Source organism: Lacerta agilis, chromosome 11 (assembly GCF_009819535.1).
Source record: "Lacerta agilis isolate rLacAgi1 chromosome 11, rLacAgi1.pri, whole genome shotgun sequence".
NCBI lineage: Eukaryota > Metazoa > Chordata > Lepidosauria > Squamata > Lacertidae > Lacerta > Lacerta agilis.
The window spans coordinates 58,447,409-58,466,465 of record NC_046322.1 but is presented as its reverse complement, the minus strand read 5'-3'; the positions used below and the strand labels follow the sequence as shown (position 1 = coordinate 58,466,465).

Here is a 19,057-nt window from a genome sequence, read left to right as displayed (position 1 = left end):
TGGGTGATGATTTGTACAAAATTACTTAAAATACTACATATACCGGTAAATTAGACATTAAAAAGATAGAGACAGACAGAATAAGCAGCTCAGTTATAATATATGGTTATGCAGCTATGCCTTGAGGACAGTCCATCCATTTCATCTCATATGTCCTTTTGAAAGATGAGCACAGAGGATCAAGTAAAACAGCAGGAAATTGCATAATTTATAGTGCTGGTTTTCTTAAAAAAAGAAAAACAGACAAACTGTTTTTAATAAATTAAATCTCCCCCTTTTCTCCCCCTCCACTTTTCCCCCTCTCTACAGATTGGAGCACTGAAGGATTACTACCACTTCTACCATAGTAAAACGATTAAAAGGTCAGTTCTCTCAAGTAGAGGTACTCACAGCTTCATTTCAATGGAACCAAAGGTAAGATAACCCAGCTAGCCAATCATCTAAGATGCAAGCACTTACATTTTTAATTTGAAACTTTGCACTAGGAGACGTTTACCTGGATGGCATCTAAGATTTCAAGAGCTGACATATTATCTGTTCATTGAGCTTCTGCTTCACATTAGGATATAATGGAGACAATATTGTATTATTAACGGATGTGCTGTCCTAAGATGTGCAACCTAGTTTATAAGGGACTGGCGTATGTATCTGGTGATCTGTAGATCAACCTTCAATAATTTAAACAGCCCCAAATTAGTATTGGTATTTTCTTTGCAAGTAGTAGCCCTGCCTTAGAATGAAGAAATATACCTTGTGACATAAGATGGTACTGCTATGCAATCTCAAGAAACCGCATGTTGCACAGCAGTTGTTCTGGCTGGGTTACAGCCTTTGGCACAGTGTAGCAGATGTAGGTGCATGGCACCTGTGTTCACTCAGAGGCTGCAGTCCTGAAACCATTTCCTTACTTTGGAGTAGTCCAGCTGTTGGGTGAAGCTATTTGAAATGCAAATGACTTGAGGGGTATTGCATACCAGACACAAGTGGTTTGTGGATAAGGTTGCTAGATGTCTGCTGTTTTTTTTTCCTAACAAGAGCCTCCTTTAACTGCTTCACAACAGGCAGAAATTCAACACACCAACTTTTCCTAGAATGCAGAAGATGGAAAAGTTGTGCCTCTTTAATTTCTTATTGTTCTGCTACTTTGCAATGTATGGAGCTTCCATGGGGGAAAGAAAGATGGTGCTTATTTGACAAGTTTTTGTTTAATGTATCAGGAACAATTTCAATTGTTACACTTCTGTTTTTTTAATAGTGTATTCTGACTTCCGTTGAATTTGTAGATATCTTTTTCCTTTGTAACATACTTCTCATGATACTTTCCCATTATTATAGCTATGCCAAACTTTGGCCCTCACTTTTCCTTTTTCTTTTAGGCTGAAAGGATAGATTTTCATGTGTGGGGAGGGATAAATGTCCCCCAAACCTCTTCCAAGCATGCCATTTCCCAAAGTTGTTCATGGCTGCTAACATCCACTGTGTTTCCCCTCTCCGTTACTTGTTTACTGCCATTTCCATCACAGCAAATTAAGGAACTTGTACATTTCGGTATGCGTCTTGATTTTGAGACTTGATATGCCAGTCACTTGATGTCTCTCAGTACAACATGTACAGATAGCTAACACAACACAAGGGTTATACTCCTGGGCAAAATCACTTAAACCAATGGGGGGGGGGGCGCTGATTGCTGGGAAGTAGGCAGGAGAACTCTGGCAGGGTCCCACCTGCTTCTCAGAGCCCAGCAAGCAGCCCTCCTGCTTTGGAAAAGTAAGTTACCTGTACATGCTACCTGGGCAGTGATGTTGCAGTGGTGCTTGAGGTAGATACATGCACTTCAAATGTTAGGGTCTGGGTGCCAGATAGCTTGCAGTAGTAATGTGGCACCTTCTTTGTCACAAGTACAAATCCTAGAGTATATGCATGTTAGTTGACCATGGAAGTGGAGGAAACCCACACCAAGAGCTGTTATAAGACAGTCTCATTTCTTTGGCAAGTTAAGCAATTGTTGGTTATTGGTTGCATGTGATCCAGTTTATTTGCATTTCACAGAATATCTTAATGTTTAACCACATGGCTAATTTGGTAGCAATGTATGGAAAATTAGCACATTGTAAACTCTTCTTTCTATTAATTTTTTTGTTTATCTTTTTATTAATTGTGTTTTCATTCTGTTCATTAAACAAGCTAGAATTTCATATTAGAATTGCCATTTGAAAGATTTGGTTTTACTAACAACATAGGATTACTGATGGAAATGAACGTAAATGTTCACTGGCAAACTGAGATCTTCCCTTGTTATAAAAGCAATGTCTGACTTCTTGCATTTATAGCTCGCCTTCTTCATTCAGCCTTCATATTCTTAATTGTGCATGCATTTGTTTAAATGACATATCAGAAAATTTTCTCTCCCTCGCTCTTTCCTAAGCCCTTTGTGAGGTTCCATTAGTCTGACAATCTCACTGTAGATTGCTGAACAAGAAAGATTCATCTGCAACTTTACAATGATTTACTTCCTAATCAGTGTGACAAATAGATTAGGATGTGAAATGTAGTCAATAAGATTGCACTCATTCCTTTCCTTTTACTTAAACTGTTCAGTAGACTGGCTGTAAGGATGGACTATCACTTTGAGATTGCTTAGATACACTGCGCTGAAGCAGGTTGTGGAAAATTAGTAATATCCATTGTTCACTTTATCCTGTTATCAGAAACCTAAGTTCCAGAAAACAGGCAGGTGTCATGTTCCAACAAGTTGCAGTGTTGATAGCACTTGTCTTGAAAGCAGATTAAGGTTTTTGGATTTTTACGTTGAAGGAAAACTGGTTATTGTTCCATTAACTTGCAACAGATGTAACACAACCTGATGAAATCTAAACATTTAATGGCATTGATCTTGCAGGGGACATAGGAGGTTTTGTGTGTGTGTGTGTGTGTGTGTGTGTGTGTGAGAGAGAGAGAGAGAGAGAGAGAGAGAGAGAGAGAGTTTTACTGTGATATATAGTATTTGGTTCCACTATGCCTCATTAACTAGAGCCCTTAACTAGAAATATTCCATGCAGCCCACATAATGTTTAAAAGACTCAGCCCATACATATGCTGCAAACCAGCAAAACTGCTGCTTGACTCATGCATACAGGGCAGCATACAGGCTAACAGCCTTTATATACTATGCTAGACATATGGATCACCTATATGAAGAACTGCATTTTTGTTAAACATGGCCTCAGCCTGCCTCAGGTCCTCCCAGGAGAGGCTGGCGTGAAGAGAGAGGTGTTGCATCTCAAAGAGCAAGGACAGGACAAGACAAGTCTGATGGTCCAGTCAAGTTCTAGTGGCAAGTCATATCCAGAGGGCAGAGACTTAGAGTGCTTTCTGTGGCCTCCAAATCTGCCTCTGAACCTTTGGCCAGTCACAGCCTTGAAATGCACCTTGCTGGGTCATTGTAGGGATTAACCATGTACTCCTTGGAGAAAAACTCGTTATATAAATTCAGTAAATAAAACGTAATAAATAAATTATTCTGCTTACCTGTTTAAGAAAGGTGGAGGGGTCAGCCAGATGGAGATGTCAGTTGCCAACCTGGCTTCCAGAGATCTCCACCTGGTCATCATTGGACCTGCACCAGTCGCAGAATGCAACTGATGCTTGGGGAATATCTAAAACTGGGAATATATAGCTCTGGCCTGGGGAGCAAAATGCATATAATTTGATGGTCTCCTACTTCAGCCTGTTTTGATGATTTGCTGCCATGAGTCTGGGCATACAGTGTAAACTCAAAGGCATTATAAAACACTTAGAAACACACAGTGCTTTCTTTCTGGCGGTACTCAACAATACGTAGTACTGGTACCTTCCCCCGCCCAAATCTTGTGATACGGTAAATGGAAGGTGGGGAAAACAAGCAAAAACCATGGCTAAAGGGGGATTACGAAAAGCAGGAGGCTGAGGCAGCAGTGGCAAGGAAAAAAGGAGGCCCTTGCTGCTCTCAGTCAAAGGGTGGCGCTGTCCCCCCTCGGCTACCCCGCAATGTGTACTGTCCCCTGGGCGCACTGCTATGCCACCTGCCTCACTGCTCCACAATCGATTGGCAGGGCAAGTGCAAGCGCTGTTTCCCTTTTATCTGTACTTGCTCTTTCCATGTCTGCAGAGAGGGGGATGAGGGAGGGAGGGAGAGAGAGAGAAGGGGGGGCGGGGGCAGCAGCCTCTGCCGCTAGTGCCACTTCCCTCCATTCTGTGGCTGGGTCTAGCCGTAGAGGCAAGGCCTGGGAGGAGGAGGGCGGGATGCTTGGTGGGTGTGAAGAGCAGACATGGGGCAAGGTCAGGCATGGCTGAAGAAGCTGGTGAGGTACACAAAATGGGGCTTTAATTAATTGAGGGGGAGCAAGAGAGAGAGTGTATGAGAGAGAGAAAGAAGGGAGGAATCATGAGTACTAGCACTAGGTAAAAGTAAAGGTAAAGGGACCCCTGACAGTTAAGTCCAGTTGTGAACGACTCTGGGGTTGCGGTGCTCATCTTGCATTACTGGCCGAGGGAGCCGGTGTACAGCTTCCAGGTCATGTGGCCAGCAGGACTAAGCCGCTTTTGGTGAACCAGAGCAGCGCACGGAAACGCCGTTTACCTTCCCGCCAGAGCGGTACCTATTTATCTACTTGCACTTTGACGTGCTTTCGAACTACTAGGTTGGCAGGAGCTGGGACCGAACAACGGGAGCTCACCCCATCATGGGGATTCGAACCGCCGACCATCTGATTGGTAAGCCCTAGGCTCAGTGGTTTAGACCACAGCGCCACCCGCGTCCCTACCAGCACTATGTTTTTTATTTGTATTACAAGATAATCTATGGAAGGACACAGTTGCATTTTTAATAAAATAAATCCTAAACCCTAAATGTTAATCCACTTAACAGCCAGGTTCATTAGAGTGCTATCACATTTGACCTTGAGATCCAATTTGATATTGACTTCATTTTCTATCTCTTTTTGCCTTTTATCACATTATCATAAAGATTCCAAATATGGTAAAAGCTTAGAAAAATGCTGTTTTGATTAAAAAGGTGAGAATCAAATACACATTTATACATCACCCATGGTAGTTTTAATCCAGAAAACATGAACACCAGAAGAGTCCTGCTCAATTTCAGTAGAAAAGTTATGGAACAGAAATAGCACAGACCTAGTCATGTGTGTTCAGAAGTGCCTCTGGGTTCAATGGAACTTACTTTCATATGAGTGTGTAGGAGTGCAGCCTAAGCAGTACATAAAACGCTCTCAAGTTTTGTGGTATCTAAAACCATCACATGAAATACTGGGGCTCAAATGTTGACCCCCCCCTTCAAACAAATATTCAGCTTATTTTGACTATAGTGCACCTTGGATTGCTTGTACTGTATATTCAAAACATTTTGTTGTTGTTGTTGTTTAGCTTAGGGACTACTCTTTCATTCTCTTATTCATTTCAATGTCTAAGTTACCGGTACTTCAAGCCAGGGATGGCATGTTTTGAAGAGCAAAAAAGAGGACACATTTGCCAAATTCTGCTTTTAACTGTGGATCACTATGACAACTCTCATTTTAAATACCCCTACTACATGGGCGTAGATTTCTGTTAGGGGAGCAGGCTTTTGTTAGGGGGGCAGAACCACAGTTAGTTAAGTGTTTTTATTGATTGGGGGTGGGCAGCTGCCCCCGCCCCTTGGCTACGCCCATTCCCTACTATATGTAGGATACAGAAGCTGTGATATACTTCTAGTAGCAATGTTCTTCACTAGTAGCAATGTGCCGTTGCTGCTGACTTTGCGGCTGACTTCAGAATAGTACACTAACAGTAGGTGTCCTAGAATGGGCACTACAAAGCCACTCTCTCTCCCATTTTGAAGGATTTAGGCACTAAAGAAGTGACATAAATTCCCACCCTTTCTCCCTCCCTTGCAATGCGCCCACAGGGGGTTTGAAGCTGCCTCTAACTGCCACCCCTCGAACAAGCCGGGGTGCAACAGAGCTGCTGTCCCATTTATTTTTCCCCCTTGGAAGAAGGGAGACAGGGAAAGGACGGAGAGGCCACATGCCCCAGGCTTGATGCAGGCCAGGACTGGCGGGGAAGAGATCCTCCCTCTCCTCCCCTGGGGACGTGTCTGCCTGCTTCCTTTGCTCCACACACGCAAACATGGTTTCCTCTGCCACCTCTTCCCTCAGACTGGCTGACTCAGTCCTGCTCCTCTTTTCTGTCCATGGATAAATAGTACTTGATGACCTTGGGGACAAGGTGTGGGAAAGGAGTTTTGGTATTTGGAGATGCTTCTGCAAAACTCATTGTGTTGCTAAATGATGTTTGCAAAGCATTAATGCTTTCTGGGCTATTTTGTCACCAATGGAATACATTAAAATGATGTACTTATGCCCTAGGGGCATTTAATCTCATGAGTTAATAATGTAATTCTACTATTACTTAGTATAAATGCTCGGACACTAGAATACCTCTTCTGAATACAAGCTTGTGTTTCCTTGAAGCAGAATTTAACTCAGTGCATAATTTGTCAGTAGAACAATTTATTTTGTAAATGATCTTAGGATACTTAAAATTAGTATATGCTGATTTTGAAGGGCTTATATATGACATGAGCTGTAATGCTAGATTATGTAGAAAAGAAATCAATTTGATGGCTCAACCATGCCTTTAATATAATATTAACACATTTCTGAACACAAAAGCTCAGAACATTGCTATTTCAGAATCTGAACCCCCAAAGTAATTGAAAAGGGCAGATTATTAAAATTACACCTCTGAAATGCCTTCGATTCTTCATCAGATAATTTGTATTTCTAAAATGATGTTTGCTTGATAACATATATTAGATAAAATTATGGGGCTTTGCTTTAGTTTAATAAAAAGTTAATGTGAACTTTACAGTGCAATGGGAGGTTCATAGATCAAACATCAAATGTGCAATTAATCAAATGATGTGATCGTAAAATAGGGAAATAATGGAAGATTTTCAGATTCCCCCTCATTCCTTTCTAATTCTTTAGCAATGCAGAGCTTTTCATCGGAACTGGGGGCATGCTGTGGCTTTGCAGATAAAGAAGAGGGAGGCTCTGCTGGACAACTAAGCAAAATCAGCTTTACTCCATCCCACAGTTAGCTGCCTCTCTGAATCTCTGGTCATCCATTTTCCTCTTAGAGAACTACTGAGAGAGGGGGGGCAGTGTAAAAAGAGACCCAGTGCCATTTGTGAGGCTCTTATTAGGGCCACGTTAAGTATCGTGATTTAGTTTACTGAAATAGAGAGTCCTTAAATGCAATCTTGTCCTCTGTCGTCCCCTTCTCCTTGTGCCCTCAATCTTACCCAACATCAGAGGTTTTTTCCTGAAAGACTCTTCTCTTCTCATGAGGTGGCCAAAGTATTGGAGCCTCAGCTTCAGGATCTGTCCTTCCAGTGAGCACTCAGGGCTGATTTCCTTCAGAATGGACAGGTTTGATCTTTTTGCAGTCCATGGGACTCTCAAGAGTCTCCTCCAGCACCACTTCTGTGAGTACTTGACTGTAATGGCTGCATTTCCAAGAACACAGACGAAGAGACAGTGTTAGATAACTCTCTCTAAACACAATGCAGGATAGGAGTGGTAATGTTTCTGTGTGAATGCATGTGACAGAAAGAAGTACAGAAGTTGATGTTCTCCCAAAGAAGCAGTAAGGAGGAAGTCTGCTGGAAGGAGAAAGTGGAAACCTCTCAGAAGCAGCTGCATGGCCAAGCTGGGTCATGTGCAGAAGGTTGAGAGCAAGTACTGGAAAGAGAGAAAGACACAGTTTGAATGTTCAAGGAAGAAGCTGTAATCTTCAACTAAGAAAAAACTAAGCCCATGCTTGGATAAGCATATGAATATAAATACTTTGCATATATTCTTATTTAGCTATATGTTCTGCAAGTAAAATCTATGGAATATTTTAGCATTTGGACATTGTTTTAATTTCAAGAAAAGAATCAGTATTGCACATGGTTTGGCTTCCTGGCTGCAATTTAGCTACTCTGCCAACAGGCCAGGCAACCCATGAGGCCAGGTGGGGTGGCTGCTTCAGGGGGAGCAGATCCTGATGTAGATCTTTATCCCACCCCCTTGCTCCTGATTTAGATCTTCACTCACCCCTTATTCCCTGGCTGGGGGAGACACCATTTTGTGGTTCACCCCAAGTGTTAATATGTCTTGGGCCAGCCCTGGCGCTTACAAACACAAATACAGAGCTTTATAAATGTGCTTCTTCATTTGCTGCATGCTGCCCAACAAGGCAGTTATATCTTTCCCCTATACCAACTCTTGCTGCTTTGCTTATGGCAAGGTGAACTATTCTGAGTACTTGCCAATTTACTATCACCAGGTGACAGTTCTTCCTGTGGAATACCCTGAGGTATGTCAAAACTTTATGAATTGACAGTTCTTAGTTCAGCTGTCTGGCAACAGAGCTTTTGAACAAATTCCTGTTGGCCAAACCATTGATTTAAGACTAAACAAAGACACACAGATATCACAGTTCAACTAAAGTACAGCAAAATCCAGCCTAAAATTGGATGCTGTGAAGAGATACTACATCACAGGACAACACAGGAGTGGTTTCCATAGTCAAATAAGAAAAATAGGGCAGAAGAATTTATCAGATCATGTAGAGTTGCACAAAACAAGAGCTTAAAATATGAGAGTAAAATGAGAACAAAGTATTGTTAGTGGTGAAACTACTTCAAAGTTGGGTCAACACCTTATCTCCACAGTGGCAGCAGCTGCTTGGGAAAATAACCTCTGATAACTAAACAGAATTCCAATACACTGCTGCTTATTTGACAGCCCAGACACAAAATCTGATGTTGCCTGAGGCAAATGAGGTACTGGAGTGAGACTTGTTTAGGTGAAGTGAGTCACTTGGTGGCACTACGGATACTTCAAGACACAACTTTATTAAGGAATCAGTGCTGCTCATGCATGCATATTTTTCCACAGTGTCCATACAATGTTATTGTTGTCAAAAGGCCAGCGCCCCTCAATGTAGGGGGCAAGTCAGTGCCCCTGGAAGAATCACCTCCAGTGGCCTGCAGGCTCTTACCAATGCCCTTCTTCTTAATGAAATCTACAAGATTATTAGCAATAACTTCAGCTGGGTTTTCTCTTTATGAGCCTTTCTCGAGTGGCGGAGATACTTGGCTCACTGCACACAGAATACTGCTGTTCTGTGATGATACTGGGGAAACTGCTGAACTGAATTGTCTGCTTTCAGCCACAGTCAATTTCACCCTTCTGACAAAGATGATCCAATTCCTGATCCAGGGATTTCATAATTTTTTTCTTGAGCCCTCTTGACTTTATTGTGATCAACTACAAGTCTCTTCTTCAGTGCATCAAGTCAGGATCCATAAAGGTGGCAGTGGTGATGGCAGCTGTGGCAAGCAGACCAACACCCTATCTGATGCTCTGCATAGCAACTTTATGTACTTCTACTGTATTGTACTCTATTTTTATTAGAAGTGGAAGGTGCGCTTGGTTTTCCTAATGTCAGTTCATAACTTCCATCTTGGTCATCAGCTATTTGTGAGGGCTTTTTTCCATCAGCAGAGAAAATATTTGCATTTAATGCAGCCTGCTTACTTCTCTGCTTATATTCAGCAAGTCTTTTCCTCTTGTCACTTCTGCGTTTTGGCTTATTTGTTGTGCTCAGGCATATACAATATAACTAAATGTACTTGACAATAATTTTTAGTGATTTTTCTGTGATTTTACACACATTTTTTTCATATTTTTAAAAATAAGAGGTTTAAAATTATAGAGAATTCCACAAAAATGCAAAATAGCCAATATTTTTATGTGGCTGTTTACCAAGTGAAACTAAATTACATTAATTTAACCAAAACATATTTTAAATTGCCAAGTCATGTTACAACTTTTTAACACCCCTAATTTTGAAATTTGACATTTGAAAAATTCAACACGCCCTAATTAATGTTGCTACCGTGTGTGTGTGAGAGAGGGAGAGAGAGAGAGGAACTCTTTCATTTTGTCCTCCCCCCCCCCATCTTTCCTTCAATATAAGCACAGCTGTCATCACTTTTTTCTTCACAGGATTACTATGTTTGCACACAAAGTTTTTATCTTTTAATGCTCCTTCCTCATGTTAAGTTTCCTTTCCTAACTTGAAACAATTCTGTTCTTTGAACTTCTCTAAGCGGAGAAACCTTATCCATAGTTTTCTAACTTTCTGTGTCTTATTTTCTTATGTATTTAGGTATGGAGTGTTTTAATCTTTATACATTTTACAAATTTGTTCTTCATCATTCTCATTCCGTCTCTCTCTCTCTCTCTCTCTCTCTCTCTCTCTCTCTCTCTCTCCTGCAGGATTTTGTTCTTCGTTATGCAATATTTCCTACCATATTTACTCTGCTATAGTTTCTCCCTCAGTCTGTGGCTCAGTCTGTAACTCCACATAAGAACATGAGGAGAGCCTGCTGGATCTGTCCAGTGGCCCATCCTGTTCAGCATCCTGTTCTCACAGTGACCAACTACAAGTGAAACTCGAAAAATTAGAATATCGTGGAAAGGTTCATTTCTTTCAGTAATTCAACTTAAAAGGTGAAGCTAATATGTGAGATAGAATCATGACATGCAAATTGAGATATGTCAAGCTTTTATTTGTTATAATTGTTATGATTATGGCGTACAGCTGATGAGAACCCCAAATTAACAATTTCAACTTTGGTGTTTTCATCAGCTGTGCGCCATAATCATCACAATTATAACAAGCAAAGGCTTGACATATCTCGCTTTGTATGTCATGAGTCTATCTCATATATTAAACTCCGGTAGCTAATGAAAACAATTGCTTACAATACGCTAAAATCATAAATCAAGATATTGAATGGAAGATCAAAATGATGAAACAGAGATCCTTCGAGTCAGCAAATAAATGTGGAAAACTACTAGCTTGGCAATTAAAGAAAAGACAAAAAGCAAATATCATCAACAACTTGGCAGTAAATGGAAAGATGGTGGAGAATCCAGAGGAAATTAGATGGCATTTTCAAAGGTTTTACAAACAACTGTACAAGGAGGAGAAGATAGACGAAATAGAGATTGACCAATTCCTGGAGAAAAATGGATTGCAGAAAGTCCCAGAAGATAAATCAAGAATACTCAACCACCCTATTTCGACACAAGAGATTGAAGAAGCAATTAATAATATGCAGATAGGAAAGGCCCCAGGACCAGATGGTCTGACTGCAAAATTTTACAAATGTTTGAAAGATTGGCTATCACAGCCTTTAAAAGAAGTTTGCAACAAAATACTAGAAGGAGATAGGGCACCAGAGACATGGAAAGAGGCCTATATCACACTGATCCCGAAACCAGATACAGATAAGACTAATATGAAAAATTATCGTCCAATTTCTTTGTTAAACGTGGACTATAAGATTTTTGCGAATGTCATGGCTACAAGATTAAAAAGAGTGCTCAAGGAATATATACACAAAGATCAAGCAGGTTTTTTACCAGGTAGACAACTAAACAACAATACTAGAATTGTCGTGGACATTTTAGAGAAACTGGAAAAAAACATAAATATAGATGCAGCACTGATGTTTATAGATGCAGAAAAAGCCTTTGACAATATTTCTTGGACATTTATGAAGAAAAATCTGGAAAGAATGGCAGTTGGACAACGATTTTTGAACGGCATCAATGCCATTTACACAGAACAAAAAGCAAAAATTATAATCAACAGTGTGATATCGGAGGAGATTAGAGTGGAAAAAGGAACAAGACAAGGGTGCCCTATCTCCCCTTTATTATTCATTACGGTCCTGGAGGTTCTTCTAAATATGTTACGAAAAGAGAACCAGATCAAAGGAATAAGGGTGGGAGAGAAGGAATACAAGGTACGTGCCTTTGCAGATGACTTAATGTTATCCCTACAAGACCCTGAAAGTAGTGTCCCCAAAGCATTGGAATTAATTGAGAAGTATGGGCAGGTAGCCGGCTTCAAACTTAACAAACAGAAGACCAAAGTGTTGACTAAAAATATGAAAACAGAACAAATACAAGAGCTACAAGAATCTACTGGCCTCAATTTTGCTAAGAAAGTAAAATATCTAGGGATCAATCTCACTGCAAAAAACCTGAACCTGTATAAGGACAATTATGAGAAGCTGTGGACCGAGATAAAAAAGGACTTAGAGATATGGACAAGATTGAAACTCTCACTGATGGGCAGAATAGCTGCGGTGAAGATGAATGTCTTACCAAGGATGCTGTTTTTATTTCAAGCCATTCCAATTTTAGATAAGCTGGATTGTTTTAAAACATGGCAAAAGGACCTATCAAAATTTATATGGCAGGGAAAAAAGCCTAGAATTAAATTTAAGATTTTAACGGACTCTAAAGAGAGAGGAGGCTTTGCTCTGCCGGACTTAAGGATTTATTTCGAAGCGGCGGCCTTTTGCTGGTTGAAAGATTGGTTTAAATTGGAAAATACAGACGTTTTAGATTTGGAAGGCTTTGATAACATGTTTGGCTGGCACGCATATCTTTGGTATGACAAGGCTAAGGTCCACAAGACTTTTAAAAATCATATTGTTAGAAAAGCCTTGTACCAGGTTTGGGTGAGATATAAAGACTTGTTAGAGAGAAAGACTCCTAGATGGATTTCACCGGTGGAGGCCAAGGCTTATAAGAGACCTAATATGTCTGCAAGATGGTTAAGATATGCAGATATATTGCAGCAAGAAGGTGAATCGTTTAAATTGAAAGGTTATGATCAGGTAAAAAGCGAGGTCACCGACTGGCTGCAATATCATCAAATTCATGAGATTTTTAAAGCAGACAAGAAGATTGGTTTTCAAGTCGAAAAATCAAAACTGGAAACAGAGCTAATAGAATCGAACTCAAAAAATCTTTCCAAAATGTATAACTTGTTGCTAGAGTGGCATACGAAGGATGAAATGGTTAAATCAACAATGATAGACTGGGCAAGGGATGTGGGACATAATATCATGTTAGAGGACTGGGAAAGACTGTGGAAGGAAGGTATCAAATTTACAGCTTGTAATAATTTAAGAGAAAATATTATGAAAATGTTATATAGATGGTACTTAACACCAGTCAAGATCGCTAAGATGAACCCGTCAATGACCAACTTGTGTTGGAAGTGCAAATCAGTGGAAGGTACCTTTTATCATATGTGGTGGACATGCCCAAGGGTCAAAGCCTTCTGGGACAAGATTTACAATGAACTTAAAAAGGTAATGAAAATTACCTTTAGTAAGAAACCAGAGGCTTTCCTTTTGAGCATGACCAACGAACAGATACCCAGTCGAGATAGAGTATTTTTTATGTATGCCACAACAGCAGCTAGAATTTTACTGGCAAGAAACTGGAAGGGTGAAGAGATCCCAACGGTGGAAGAATGGCAGATGAAGTTAATGGACTTTATGGAGCTTGCTGAACTGACCGCGAGAATCCGAGACCAGAGGGAGGAGAAGGTGTCGAAGGATTGGAAGAAATTTAAGGATTACTTAGTTAATGGTGTAAAACTGAATATCTGAGCAGAATTAGCTATCGAACAGGCTTTAGCTAGATAAATCTAAGTTAAAGATTTGGTAAGAATTTTATAATATAAGATATAAATAAGAATGTCTGAAGATTTGGAGAATGGATTAAGAACTATGTTTTTAGTAAAGGAATCTAAGGACAAATAAGATGGTTAATAGTTATGAAAGTAGATATATAGCTACCTAAAGTATATTGGAATAACAATGCAGTGGAGGGGGTGGGGGAAGTCCCACCTATGCTTAGAAGATAAAATAAGAATGAGATAAAGATTAGTGTTTAGACAGGTTTGTATGTGTTTTTCTTATGTTTAGTGTGTTATTGTTTGATTTGTTTATTGTTTATTGTATTTTGTATTTTTAGTGTATTGGTGTATGTTTTGTTTTCTTTATATATGCATATGGAAAAATAATAAAATCTTTATTAAAAAAAAAAAAAGAAAACAATTGCTTACATAAATGGACTTTTCCACAATATTCTAATTTTTTGAGTTTCACCTGTAGATGACTTTTCAAAACCAGGAAGCCAGATCTGAGCATAAGAGCCGTCTCCCCTGCTGTGGTTTCCAGCCACTGGTATTCAGAAGCTTTATTGCCCCCAGCTGTGAAGGCACTGAGTATAGCCATCAAGGCTAGCAGCTATGATAGCCTTAGCCTCCATGAATTTGTCTAAGCCTCTTTTAAAGCCAATATCAGACAGAATCTATATTGCTTATGGACAATTACCTGCAGTTGTTCACACTATTTTTTTCAGTTGTCAGTGGCTGTCTCCAATTGACACTCTCCTCACTCGTCTCTCTGCCCATGAAATACCTCAAGGCTGAGTAGAATTCTCACTTCTGCAATAAATTCTGTTTTTTCTTTCCCCTAACCTGTTTTTTTAAATTAATCTCTTATTCTTTGATTGATTTCTTCTTTAATTGCTTTCTTTCTTTCTTTCTTTCTTTCTTCTTTGCTTATTTTATCAACACACAGCTCTTTCTTCTTCTCTTTTTGTCCCTGGATTTTGCTAGCCATACATAATCGCCTTAAACACCGGAAGCATTCCATAGAAAACAGAAGGGAACCCGCCCCCCCAATACTATCAACATGTATACATCAAATCATAGTGGGGATGGGGGGATCCTTGCCTAGAATAGGTGATTCCAAGCACTCACAACTGCCTGGCTATAAACAAAATAGCGTGGGGCTTCTTTGGGTTACCCGTATTTTTCGCTCCATAAGACGCACCCGAACATAAGATGCACCAAGTTTTTAGAGGAAGAAAGGGGGAAAGCCCCGTTTTTTTTGAGGATCAGCTCACAGTTGTACAGCTTCTTTTGCAAAGGGAAAAGCCCTGTTTTTTTTAAGATCAGCTCACAGTTCTGCAGCTTCTTTAGGAAAGGAAAGGGACCATTTCTACAGTTTTCAGACAGATAATCTAATCAGCCAGTCACATGTCACTGGGGAAACAAACATCCTTCTCTGCAGAACATTCAACGATGGAGACCTGGGCAAGGGGGCAGGGTAGAAAGGGAGCCTTATCTCTCTCCCGATTGCTTGCTGACCAGCTGTTCAGTGGCTTCCTTTCAACACCCCCTTCTCTCTTTGTAAAAAAAAAAAAAAAAAAGCACGACCTGCTTTTGGCCCCTGGGCAATTCAGCTCCAGGGACCACCATTCGCTCTATAAGATGCACAGACATTTTCCCTTACTTTTTAGGAGGAAAAAAGTGCATCTTATGGAGCAAAAAATCTCTTTGTCAGTGGTCACTTCCAGATTACCTCTTTATTGAGTATCTGATCCTATTTTTGTATGTGGTCATCAGGTGCACCGGGTTCTGCCCAATATGGGGGTGCAGTGTGCATGTGATGTCATACGGTGGGAGGGGGCCCAATGGGGCCTAGTGGCAGCCGTGGGAGTGCGTGACGGGCCCCACCTAGCTGCAGAATATTGAGGGGGCCTCATCCCCCATGGCCCTGCATAGATGACACACCTAGTGGTCATTATATGATGCTGTGCCAAGTAGGGCTGGATGATATATTGGAAAATTGTCTGAAATCAGTATGGCGTTCAGATCGCAATACCGATTTCAGACATTTTGAGCTGGCAATACATGGTGATGGCCGGGGAGCCATAATGTATTCCTAGATCAAATTGCTTGCAGACAGGTGCAAAGGTGCAGGCGGAGCCTGAGAAGGTACTCGGCTGGAACCTTTTGAGGCTCCACCTGCCTGCCTGCCTCCACCTGAGCGTTCAGGGGAGGAAAAGGGAGCCCACCCAGGTGGAGGCAGGCAGGCGTACAGAGCCTGAGAAGGTTCCGGCCGTGCACCTTCTCAGGCTCCGTCTCCTGCACTACACTACATTGCTAGTGCAACAAAGAGACCTGGATTTGGTCCATTGCTGAATCATGTGGTGGCAGCAGAGCTGGTTCAGGATCACACAGATCCTTTGCCAGGCAAACAGTGAGATGCTGTGGCGGAGGCTTGTTGGATGGACACCTTTGCCTCAAGCAAACCTTTCCACTCTGGTGGATTGGGGTTTTGGATTGCAGCCTTGGTATATTGTAAGCCTTTATTTCCTAAGAGCAAGCTGATGACTCAATGGGACTGCTTTGCTTCATGAAAAATTGCATCTTATTCTGTTTTTCTTTTCTTTTTTTCTTTTAAAGTCCCCTTTAATGTTAACTTGGGACAATACTTATCCACTAGAAGAGCCTTTATAAAATACTGCATTGAATACAAAAGCGATCTCTGAGATGACAAGACAGGAAATAATGTATTTTAAACAATTATTTAAATTTCAATCTGGCTTGGCTTTGATTTCTAGACATTCAGGAAATAGAAATATAGAACTTTCGGAATTGAACTGAATGAGAAAATGTGCAGAATTACCGGTATTCCTACAGCTAAGTGTGACATTATGAAATATTTAAATGTGAAGAAGCCTTGTTTTTGCAGCCTCTCATTTTCTCCAGAAATGAAAATCTGTATAATCAATTACTCCATATATCTTCTTCTTCTTCTTCTTCTTCTTCTTCTTCTTCTTCTTCTTCTTCTTCTTGGCGTATGAGCTTCAAACTATTGATATTTCAGAAATGAAAACACTTTTAAGAAACCACTTTAAAAATATCAGCTATTAGAGAAATGTGTCCATACATCCATAAATTATTCATAGGAAACTACTGACATTAATAAGACGAAAACCCACTGACACTTATTATATAGCAATTCAACTTAGTTACTCTGTGGACTGAGTGCAAATTAAGACACATTTTATAAATTGAAGACAGTGATTCTCTGCTTTAGCTCCACCTATATCATCAGTGCAATTACAAAAAACAATTTTAAAACTAACCCAGCACACGGTGGAACTCACTTAAAAATCCAAAAGAAGCAGTTCCCCAACACTAATCCCACATCACTTGGAACACATACAGTTGGCTAAATTTGTTGCAACTATCTTTACTTATTTTATACCCATCTGGGAATAAATTTATTTTGATTATCAGCATTTTATCAGCTTTGCTCAAATATTAGGAATTATAGAAAATAAGGCAAGATAACATACAGGCCGACACATGCCAAAGCAGACTGGTTCTGGCTACCTTTAAGTACTGTGGTGCAGTATGTAGGTTTTAATTTTTTGGCAGTACTAGGGTCTGCCCCCTTTCCCACTTTGCTCCTTGTGCCCCCATTATTCCCCCTACATTTGCCCCCTATAGCAGGGTGGTCTAACCTCTCAGACCAAGTGGGCCATAAGAGTACTTCGATACAAAACCTGCGAGCTGTGTACTGAATTAAATTTCCATATTGTAAATTAAAGAGTTCACAATATAGTTAATATTATTTAATACACACAATATATTTAATTGAAAATATAATTAAATATAATTAGAAGGCTTCTAGTAAAAATGATTCAAGTCTCTTGTGAAGCCAGTAAATAAATGCAGCCATGGAGGATAACCACCAGGGGCTGCCAAAAAAGGCCTCCCCACCCCACGCAACTTCTAAACTCACTTTTCACTTTCCCAACCACATTCCTGAAGCCACTTTTCCTTTCTGCATCCTTGCTTTGTGCGTGCCCGTTTTCACTTTCACCCCATGTCTATAGCTCACCCCCTCATTTTGTGCAACCTCCCTTGCACATAAACCACCCCATTGTGACCTCCTGCATCTCCCACGCCCACCAAGCACTCTTTCCATCTTCCGCTCGACTTTGAAGCCATCACCCCCTCCTAGTCTTCAGATCCTTTCACCCCCTTGCTTTCATCTTTAACCCCATTCCCAAGCCTGCTATTCCCTTCTCTTTTTGCAACCTCCTTTGCTCTCCCATTTTCAACTTTATTTCCTTTCCCCGGCTCCTTACTTTTCACAACTCTCCGTTGCACACGGATCACCCCCATTCCCACCTCTCTCCTGTTCTGCAGCCTCTTTTGCACTCACAACTGATGGTAATATATGATACTGTATCTTTAAGATGAATAGGATTTTAAGAGCGAGGCTGTTAGTTTATTAAGTTAGAGAATGTTAGTTTAAGTTGATGGATGTTGTACACATGTGGGTGTTTGCTTGTTAATAAAATAACTTTTCTGAATTACTTACTGCACTGAATTTGGAACTTCGTGCTGAAGATAACGCATGGTACCCAGAGTGAAGTTCATGATTGTGGGAAGGTGCTATAGAATATTTGAGGGCTCTTTATCTCTCTCATATAAGGCAGCTAAGGAATGGAAGAGTTTCTCACTTCTCCCTCTACTGAAACAATGGTAGAAGTTTGAGAAAATGGTAGAAGTTTGAGAAAAGCAAGAGTGGAGGGACACAGATGAAAAATTTGTTTTTTTTAAAAAAAAATGGCACACAATTGAGTAAAGCAGGGATGGAGGAATACTCAGGACTTGTTTTTTTTTTAAAAAAAAAAACAACAACACAACAACAACCAGTTTGAACAAGTAGAAATAGCAGAGATAGGTATAACACAGGAGCTAACACCAAAAAGCTCAACGCAACAGAGCCATTCCTAACTCAGTTCTTGCAGTTGTCAGTCTACTCAAATCTCTGTGGCATGAGGGAGAATTTATGGGAGCTGAAGGGATGTGTGCATGTAGGAGCCACTTCCAGTTGTGCACGGTGGCCTCTGTATTCTAAGTGATGCTGCAGGCCGTATGGCATACCTTGAAAGAAGGCCACTCATGTTCAGATTACACAGGACACATAAGGAATCAGTAGTGTTTATTATTTTGTAGGAAACACTTGAAATATCAAATGTGCATTTGTCCTTTGCTGCTGTGTGTTGGTTTTCTCAGCCCTGGATGAACTCTGCTTCCAGCTGCTATTGCTGACCTTAAAAAAGTCACCCTGCACAAGGGTTGCAAAATCCTGGAAATCCAAACTGGGATATTTACAGGAAAGGTCGATAGGTTTGCAGAATAAAGTGCAGTAAATTTCCCGTAAACATATGCCAGCTACTCCATAAGCCTCAGAACTTCCTTTGACAGAAGTTTA

General features: G+C 40.5%; 1 protein-coding gene across 2 annotated transcripts in view; it reads left to right on the top strand.

Annotated features, from left to right (window-relative positions):
- The window catches only part of PCSK5 (proprotein convertase subtilisin/kexin type 5), a 213,173-nt gene that overhangs the window by 23,113 nt on the left and 171,003 nt on the right, over positions 1 to 19,057 (top strand). For both annotated transcript variants that reach the window (XM_033164114.1, XM_033164112.1), the window contains exon 2: positions 310 to 414. In XM_033164114.1, the coding sequence (XP_033020005.1) occupies positions 310 to 414 (105 nt within the window). The remainder of the gene's footprint in view (positions 1 to 309; positions 415 to 19,057) is intronic.